Below are 9,431 nucleotides of genomic sequence, written 5' to 3' on the forward strand. Positions count from 1 at the left end.
TCCCCAGGCCCCTCCGCTGTCACACGGCCACCCCGGATAGTGTCGAAATTCAGTCAGCTCATCTCACTTCACTCGGCAGAGATGAAATCTCTGGGCCGCGGCCGCTCAAGCCCTCGTGTCCCCTGCCCAGCCCCAGGCCACTCCTCCCCTGTCAGCCCTCTCTCTCTAGGCCTATTTCAGGGCCTTTGCGCCTGGCGCTCGCTGGCTCACTGCCCTCCGCTTCTGAGCGCCACCTTTGAGGCTTTTCCCACTGGCCTCCCCGTGGAGTCAGTCTTGTCCCCTGTCCTGATAGCCGCATTCCCAGCTGTGTGGGACTCAAGGCTGCCTCCAGCTGACCCTGAGCATCCCAGGGGGGCAAAGCGGGTCCTGGGCCTACCCAGAGGGGTAGAAAAACGCTGCGCGGGCTTTCGGGGCTCAGCGTGGGGCCCTGGAAGACCTCCCCTCCACCGACTTACAAACGCCCTTTTATGGATTTCTCCCAGCCCACTCCAATCTGGGCCTCTGCCCAGGAGCTGCAGGCTCTGCTGGCCAAGGGGGGCTGGGTTGACAGTGACGCCAGGCCCTGACTTCCCTGAAGTAGAGGGGCACAAGTGCAAGGCCCTGTGGAAGCTCGTGGGGTGAGGGATCCAGGAAGGCTTCCCCGAGGAGGGGCCAAGAGCACAACTAAAGCACTCAGCAGACCTGTGCCTCACATGGTACACACATGGATGCCCATTTTACAAATGAGCTCAGAGGACAGGGTGCGATGGCTCAAGCCTATAATCCCAGCACTTTGGGAGACTGAGGCGAGAGGATTGCCTGAGCCCACAGGTTCGAGACCAGCCTGGGCAACTTGGCGGGAACTCATCCCTACAATAAATCAAAAAGTACACCTGGTGTTGTAGTGTGCGCCTGTAGTTCCAGCTACTTAGAACGGGAAGGATCGCCTGAACCCGGCAGAGCTAGGCTACAGTGGCTGTGAGTGTGCCACTGCTCTCCAGCCTGGGTAACAGAGTGAAACTCCAACTTAAACAAAACAAAACAAAAAAGCAAATGAGCTCAGAGAAACAGATATCTACTCAAGTTCACTTGTAGGGCACCGCTGGCCTCTAAGATGCCTTCTTGAGACACCACCATCCAGATGGATGTGACCTGGGCCAATGCACCTGGCCCGGCAGTTGGAGGGTGGGCTGGACTTCAGCCCCTGCTGGTCCTCTCAGCTGAGTGCCTTGAGCAGCTCACAGCCTGCCCACCTGTACTCAGCGACCCTGGTCACTTGGCTAACAGATGGAGGAACCAGGATTAAAACCCAGGAATCCCAGACCTCTGTTCAGGTCTCCCAGCATGGGGCCTGCCTGAGCATGGATGCTCCAAGGCTGAGGGGGCAACATTGCATGCCTCAGAACCTCGGCTTCTCAGCACCGACTGGAAACCATACCCTCCCCAGCAGGATGTCACGGGGGCAGGGCCAACACATGGCATGTGTCTAGCCCTGCATCGTGCCAGGTGGTGGCTGGTCTTCCTAACCTGATGGACCAAGTGAGCCTGGACACTGGTGGTAGAGGTCACGTCCTTTCCAGCCCGAGAAGCATTCAACTGGGGCATGGGAGGGTAAAGCGGGGGACACCTATATGGGGATGGCGCTCAGGAGCAGGTGGGAGACAAGCTACAGGGTGGCCCAGGCAGTCACAGGGAAGAGAGAGGGCAGGGACGGATGTGATGAGGAGCTGATATGGGAAGGCCAGGCACCAGCAGGCGAGGAGAGAATGAGGGAGCACTGAGACTTTGGTGTTGGCAATGATTTCTTAAAGCAGGTCACAAGACCCACCAATTATAAAATAAAGACTGGTGAGTTGAAGTTCGTTAAGTCAGGCACAGTGGCTCACGCCTATGATCCCAGCACTTTGGCGACCAAGGTAAGAGGATTGCCTGAGCCCAAGGTTCAAGGCCAGCCTGGGTAATTTGGCAAGCCCTCATCTCTACAATAAATAAATAAATAAATAAATAAATAGCTGAGAATGGTGGCATGTGCCTATAGTTTCAACAACTTGGAAGGCTGAAGCGGAAGGATCACCTGAGCCCAGCATACGAGGCTGTGGTGGCCATGAGTGTGCCACTGCACTCCAGCCTGAGTGGCAGAGTGAGACTCCAACTCAAAAAAAGAAAAAGAAATTCATTAAAATTAAGAATTAAAGGAGTAATAAGTTAAGACACAAACTGAAGGAAATATTTGTACTACGATTATCACAAAAGACTGGCACCCAGAATATATAAAGAGCTTACAGAGAACCATAAGAAGGCCAACAGTCCAATAAAACTGTACAGAAATTGGACATTACACAAAGAAGGATGCCCAAGTAGCCAATGCATATGAAATGTGTTCATGCTGGTCATCAGGAAAATGCCATTAAAACCATACATCACTTCATCCCTGTAATAACTGTGTCTTTGATTTTGTGTATTTTGATGCTTTGACATCCGGGGCCTTGCTGGCCCTCTGGAGGGACCACCCCTCCCAGATCCACCCATCCCTAGATATAGTCAGTGGCTTGCCCTGGAGCACACCTTTCAACTTCTGACCACCAATCCAATCCAGAACCCGCAGCCAGTCAGCTCCTTTACTGGACTTCCACACTCCAGACCTTTACCCTTCTGGTCCAATCACCCCAAGGCCAGGGCCGGGTCCAGACAACCAGGGACTGCTCTTTGTCCCCAGAGTCCTGATATTATTCAAACGAGTCAATCCTAAACCTCCTGACCCCATCTCACCCATTCCTTCCTGCGGGAACCACAAGAGGGGAACCTGCCCACAGCTGCCCCCTCCCTTCCTCTGCCTTCTGACCCACCCAGCCCCAAGCCTGGTGCTTCCTGTGTGGTCCCCCCCTCTTGGGAACTGTGAGTAATAAACTGTCTTCAACAGCAGTCTCTCCTGATCTGCTGGCCTTACTATGCCCAGGTGCCGTAAGGGAGTGCTTCCACCAGGCCCAGCCTCCTCTAAGAGCACCCCAAGCCCACTCACCCTTTGGAGTCCAGCCCACTAGACCCGCTGGGCTGGCTGTCTTGCTGGGGACTGCTCGTGTGGGACAGGGTCTGCCCCAGCTGCAGCCCCGGAAGAAACCTCAAGGACTTCTTTGTGCCCAGACTCTCTGGAGGAAGCAAAGGTATGATTTTCACATGCTCTGGTCTGAGGTACAGGATCTCCTCCGGCCTGGGCAGCCACATACCTTTGGCCCCCATGGAGCCCATCTTGCCCTTGATCTCTGAGCCTACAGGAAACAAAGGAAGGATCCAGATGGCCTCAGCTGGACCCAGACGTCAGGCAACGCTGCTCAGGCTCCCAGGACTCACCAAGTGCCCCCCTCCCCAGCCTCGACAGGAGAGGGTAATAAGGGGAAAGCCCCGGGGTGAAGTTGAGAGCTGGTGTCTGCCCCAAGCAAATGCCTTGTGCTGAGCTCAGCTGGGGCCATGGAAGGTAAGCAAGGGGCCAGCCTGTGGCCCGGGTGCCGGCAGGGCCCCTGCCAATGGGGCATGGGGTCCCAGTGGGCCACTGGCAGGGCCCTCCCAGGGACCTGCATTCTCTTTTCTGCTACCTTTGTCCCCTGACATGACATAAATGCTGCTGCCTTTGGGGACCTCGGTGACCTCCTCGGCTTTTCTGAGAGACGAGCGTTTCTTCTCCTGTTCTTCGAACCACTCCTTGGGCGACAGTCGGTCTAGGAAATCCTTGTAGACCTTGTACTGCTGCAGCGTGTCTTCAAATTTGGAGATCTCGCTAGGCCCATGGGTGGGGGGGTTGGGGGTGGAGGTCAGGCTCCACCTGTGGCGAGGCCCCCCTACCCTGGCCAAGGCTGTGTGGCCCTGGTTCTCCGGGAGAACCGGCACAGGAATGCCATGTGCTGGGACAAGGGCACCACTTGCCCTGCAGGGGCCAGAGTGACGCCCTCTGTGACCTGCAGGTTCCTCTCCACCCTGAGGACTCTGGCTGCATCTCTCAGGCTGGAGCCCGGGGGGCCTGTGAGCCAGGCCGGTCCCTCTCCCGCAGTGTGGCCTTGGGCAAGTCACTGACTCTCCTGGTGTGAGTCCTCCTGTCTGTAAAATGGGCACCAGCCGCCCGGGAGCTTTGATCCCTGAGGGGTGGGTGATGGGGTCTGCATGGCGCTAGCCTTCCTTTGGCCCCTGAGAAGTTAGGGTTGGAGGGCCAGGGGCCAGGCCAGGGTGCCCTTTGGCCTCACCTTTTGATGTTCATGATCTGGACGGTGAGGTCCCTGATCTCGATGATCTTCTCCACCTTGGCTTTTGTCTCCCTCTCAGCCCTGGAGGGGGGGTGGCAGGGGGCGGGTCCAGACTCTCAAAGAGGAGGGAGCACATGCCCTCAGCCATGCGGAGGCGGCTCAGGGCAGGGCTGGCGTGCCCCTGAAGGCTCTTGCCCGCAGTCCCCCTCCCTTGCGTCCTGACAGACCCAGGTGCTGCAGGGGCGTTGCGGGGCCTGGGCTTGGGCTGGGCCAGGGTGTGGGCAGGCGGTCTGCCCAGGCTCGGGGGATGTGGGTGGGGGAAGGTCGCTCCGGCCAGCCAGGCTCACACTCTCATGGCCTGCACGGAGCTGCGGTCGTTCTCCCTGAGGAACTCGTCGAACAGGGCCGCGTCCTTCTCCAGGGACTTCTCGGCCTGCTCCAGCCTGGCCTCCTCCTCCGCCACCTGCAGCTCCAGCCGCTGGATCTCGGCACGCTTCATCTCCAGGGCATACTGAGGGCCGGCAGGGTGGGAGTCACAGTGTTCAGCCTGGCCCAATAGCCAGCGGGCGTCCCGCACACAGGTGGGGTGTGGGTGTGCGTGTGTGCGTGTAGGGGTTGCGGGGGGAAGAGGGACTCGGGCTACCTGGAGGAGGAACATCTGCCGCTTCTGGTTAATGTAGCTGTTCGTGTTCTCAGGCTCCACCTTTTCTGCAAGGAGAGGGCCGCAGTGAGCAGCAGCAAGAGGCCCTGGCTCTCCACCGAAGATGGGCTTGGCAGCCCATGAGGGGAACCAGTCACCAGTGCCTGGGCACCGTTCTGCTTCGATACCCAGGGTACCACAGGGACTGTGGGGGGTTGTGCTCTTTTCCTGTGTCTCCAGCAAAAGGAGAGAAGGCTCTGCCTGATCTATTACATTCTGCATGGCTGGAGTCTGGCCAGGTGGGAAGTCCTTACTGTGTCTGACTTGGGCCTCTCTTGCTGGAACAGCCTTTTCACCTGGAATGAGGCTCTGGACACCCCCATCCTGGAAATCTCACCCAGCTGGACTTGATAGCAAAAGGCTTACCAGCCAGGACCTGAATGGAGGCGGGGTGAGAAAAACGGGACACCATGATCTCTACTGGGGACACCCCAAGCCCCCAGAGCCCAGTGTGGACAGCAGTTGCATGTATACTGCCAGGGTTTAAGTCAGGGGAGAGGAAGCTGAAGTGGACATCCACACAGCCTTCAGGAGAGTAAGCAGAGGGGCAGCCTCGCTAGAGTCGGAGACCACAAGGGCCTCCTTCCCTGGCCTTCCAGGAGCTGTGGAAGGGACCCAGAAGCCTGGTTTCTGGGGAGCTCTCTGGACTTGTCCCTGGTGTGACTGGTGCAAAAGCTCTGTTCTCAGAGCCCAGATGCCCGGAGAGGCCTTGGCTCAGCCTCCCTGGGTGGCCTTGGAGACGTCGCTGCCACTCAGGAAGACCCAGCTCACTGGGAGTCAAGGTCCAGGCGCCGGTGAGTCCTGGGCCCAAACCTCTGGGTCCAGCCTCCCCTGACCCCCCAGGTCTTGGGAACGAAGGGCAGCGGCAGAAAGATGTGCCTGCTGCTCAGAAAATGTCCCAGCGAGCTCAGGGTGGGGTGTACCAGGTGGAGGCTGGTCCCGCGAGCCCGCTGTGCTCCAGGGCTTTGATCCCAGCTGCGTCTTTCCAACTTTGTGATGTTGTACTTCATGGTGGGTAGTAGAAACTGTAACACGTGTGTGTGTGTATATATGGTTCTTTCTTACTATGTTCAACGTATTAACACATTTAATTGCCACAGCTCATGAGGTGGGTACTGTTATCAGCCAGAAGAAACTGAGGCAAAAAGGGCTCAGTAACTTGACACAGAGCTCTTAACTGCAGGAGCTGCGCCTAGAACCAGGAAAACTAGTTCCCGGTGGATGCTCTTTATGCTGAAGTTAAACTACGCGCCCTTCCCATATTGCACGGTCTGCACCCTTGGCGATGCCTGGGATGTGGGTAGTGGGAAGCCTGCATACACGTTCACCCTGTATGGACACACCTGCGGTGAATCAGGCACACGGCAAGAGGAGCCATAGCTAATAGGAAAACAGAGCAATGCAACGGTAGAGTGTAGCAGAGTCACGTGAACTGGGCTCCCTTCCTCCCTCGCCTTCTCAAACACCTGGCTGTAGCACTTTCCCACTCGGCTCGAGATGGAGCCCAGGCGAGCAAACCCACGGATAGGCGCTGCTTGTCCTTCCAAGATCTTAGACTGATGGGCACCTGGAATGGGTCTTTGTGACTGTGTGAAGGAGGGGTCAGACAGAAAAGGCCACCTTCCCTGCACCTGGAAAGCGCTTCCCGGCTACGCAGGTGAGTGGCACGGGGCTCCACAGCGCCACGGTGCCTCCCCCCCCAAGGCCTTGCACGCAGGAAGCAGGGGGCACCTTTGGTGGCGGCGAGTTTCCAGGCCATGTGGTCACGGAAGGCGCGCAGCTGCTGGGCCTCGGCGCGCACCTGCAGGTCCTGGGTCTGGTCCTCCAGCTGCAGCTCCCGCCGCAGTCTGGTGTGCTTGGCGCACACGTTGGAGGCGTAGGTCATCTTCTCGTACACCCGCAGCGTCTTCTTCCGTTCTCGCTCCTGCGGGTCAGACCAGGTGGGTGGCGCCCGGGCCGGGGGCTCCCTGTCACCCACGGACTCCGGAGACGCACGCTAGAGGCTCGAGGACGCGGGTTTGCGCGGGAGCATGTGGGGGTGCCCGTGGAGCCTGCGGGAGTCTAGGGGGCCCTGACAGCCGCCCAGGGTTGAGGGTGAGTGGGCTGGAGGGACCCGGGGAGGCATGTCGCCCCCACTCTCTGCAGGATGACCGTCAGCTGCGCGCTGCAGACCAGCACAGCGTGAGCGAGGGTATGAGGATGGACTCTTCTGGAGTGAGGTAGGGTCTGAGATGAGGGGACTCTCCCAGGGTGGGAAGGTGTGAGAGTTCAGGAAATTCTCATGGTGTGGAGAAAAGTGTGAGGTGAGGAAATGGGTGAAAGAGGGTGTGAAGTGAGGGGACTCTTGGGGTGGAGGAGGGTGTGAAGTGAGAGGACTGCTAGGGTAGGGGAAGGTGTGAAGTGAGGGGACTGTGATGGGGTGGGGGAGCATGTGAAGTGAGGAAACTCTCCTAGGGTAGGGAAGGCGGAAGGGTGAGAAGTGAGGAGACTGAGCTGGGGAAGGGGAGGGTGTGAAGTGAAGAAACTCTCCTAGGGTGAAGAAGGGTGTGGAGGGAGGAAATGGTACTGGGGGGAGGAGGGTGTGAAGTGAGAGAATTGTTCTGGGGTAGGGAGGGTGAAGTGAAGACACTCTCTTGGGCGGCAGAGGGTGTGAAGTGAAGAAACTCTCCTGGGGTGAAGGAGGGTATGAGGTGAGGAAATTCTCATTGGGTAAGGGAGAATGTGAAGTGAGGAAACTCTCCTGTGGTAGGGAAGGTTATGAAGTGAGGAAATCTCCTAGGGTGTGGGAGGGTGTGAAGTGAGGGGACTGTGCTGGGTGGGGGAGGGCTTACAGTCAGGAAGCAATTCTGCAGTGAGGGAGGGTGTGAAGTGAGAAAACTCTCCTGAAGTGGGGGTGGGTGTGAAGAGAGGAGACCTTCTTGGGGTGGATGAGAATGTGGAGTGAGAAAAGTTTCTGGAGGGGTGGGGGATGGTGTGAAGTGAGGGGACTGTGTTGGGGTGGGGAAGGTGTGAGGTGAGGAAACTCTCTTGGGTGGGGGATGGTGTGAAGTGCGGAAAGTCTCCTGTGGTGGGGGAGGGTGTAAGGTGAAGAGACTCTTGGGATGGAGGAGGGTGTGAAATGAGATTGTGCTGGGGTGGGGGAGGGTGTGATGTGAGGAAACTCTCTTGTGGTAGAGGAGAGTGTGAAGTGAGGGAACTGTACTGGGATGGAGAAGGGTGTGAAGCGAGGAAACTCTTCTAGGGTGGGGGAGGATGTGGAGTGAGAAAACTCTCTTGTGGTGGGGGAGGGTGCAAGGGGAGGAGACTTTCTTGGGGTGGAGGAAGATGTGAAGTGAGGGGCCTATGCTGGGGTAGGTTAAGGTGTGAAGTGAAGAAACTCTCCCGGAGCGGGGAGGATGTGAAGTGAAGAACCGCTCCTGGCTTGAGAGAGGATGTGAAGTGTGAAAACTCTCCTGGAGTGGGAGAGGGTGTGAAGTGAGGAAACCCTCCTGGGGTAGGAGAGGGTGTGAAGTGAGGAAACTTTCCAGGAGAGAGGGTGTGAAGTGAGGATTCTCTCCTGGGGTTGGGGAGGATGTGAAGTGAGGAAATAATCTAAGGTGGGAGAGGGTGTGAAATGAGGTAATTATCTTGGAGCGGTGGAGGATGTGAAGTGAGCAGACAGTGCTGGGTTGGGGAGGGTCTGAAATCAGGAAACTCTTGGGCAGGGGAAGGTATGAAGTGATGAAAATCTCCTGGAGTTGGGGGAGTGTGAATTGAGGAAACTTTCCCCCTCTCCAAGAGAATGTCTTCACTTCAAACCCTCCCCCACCCTAGGAGAGTTCCCTCACATGACCCCCTTCCCCACAGCTGGACAGTTTCCTCACTTTTCACCCTGCTCTCAATTCACACTCAGTTCACAGAGGGGGTGGATGTGAAGGGAGAGAAGCTCCTGCGGTGGAGGCGGGTGTGAAATGAGGTAAGTCTCCTGTGGTTGGAGAGTGTGTGAAGTGAGAGCGCTGTGTTAATGTGGGGTTGGTCTGAAGTGAGGCAACTCTCCTGGTGTGGGTGTTGGTGTGAAGTGAGCAGGCTCTTGGGGTGGATGAAGGTCTGAAGTGAAGGGACTGTGCTGGGATGGAGGAGGGTGTAAAATGAGGAATCTCTTTTGCAGTGCAGGAGGGTGTGAAGGGAGGAAACTCTCCTGGAGTGGGGAAGGATGTGATGTGAGGAAATTCTTCTGGTGTAGGGTAGAGTGTAAAATGAAACTATCCTGAGATGGGGAAGGGTGTAAAGTGAGGAAGCTCTCTCCTGGGGTGGAAGGGGATGTGAAGTGAGGCACATTCAGGTGGAGGAAGGTGTGGAGGTGACAGGACTGTGAGGAAAGTCTCCTGGAGTAGGAAAAGGTGTGAAGTGAGGGGGCTGTGCTGGGGTGGGAGAGGGTGTGAAGTGAGGCAACTCTTCTGGTGTCAAGGAGTGTGTGAAGTGAGGGTAGTGTGCTGGGGTGGAAAATGGTGTGAAGTGAGGGGACCGTACTGGGGTGAGAA

The 9,431-nt window shown here is 57.3% G+C and overlaps 1 protein-coding gene across 1 annotated transcript in view; it reads right to left on the reverse strand.

Moving 5' to 3' along the window:
* CFAP100 (cilia and flagella associated protein 100) overlaps positions 1-6,907 on the reverse strand; it is a gene marked incomplete at its 5' end in the record, with an annotated part of 25,697 nt that extends 18,790 nt beyond the window's left edge. The window contains 8 exons of the mRNA XM_021719074.1: positions 1,507-1,606; positions 2,999-3,125; positions 3,204-3,245; positions 3,570-3,751; positions 4,212-4,292; positions 4,559-4,722; positions 4,855-4,919; positions 6,643-6,907. Of these exons, the coding sequence (XP_021574749.1) occupies positions 1,507-1,606; positions 2,999-3,125; positions 3,204-3,245; positions 3,570-3,751; positions 4,212-4,292; positions 4,559-4,722; positions 4,855-4,919; positions 6,643-6,907 (1,026 nt within the window). The remainder of the gene's footprint in view (positions 1-1,506; positions 1,607-2,998; positions 3,126-3,203; positions 3,246-3,569; positions 3,752-4,211; positions 4,293-4,558; positions 4,723-4,854; positions 4,920-6,642) is intronic.
* Positions 6,908-9,431: the final 2,524 nt, after the last annotated feature.

Source organism: Carlito syrichta, unplaced genomic scaffold (genome assembly GCF_000164805.1).
Source record: "Carlito syrichta isolate Samal-C Ts95f unplaced genomic scaffold, Tarsius_syrichta-2.0.1 Scaffold113541, whole genome shotgun sequence".
Classification (NCBI taxonomy): Eukaryota; Metazoa; Chordata; class Mammalia; order Primates; family Tarsiidae; genus Carlito; species Carlito syrichta.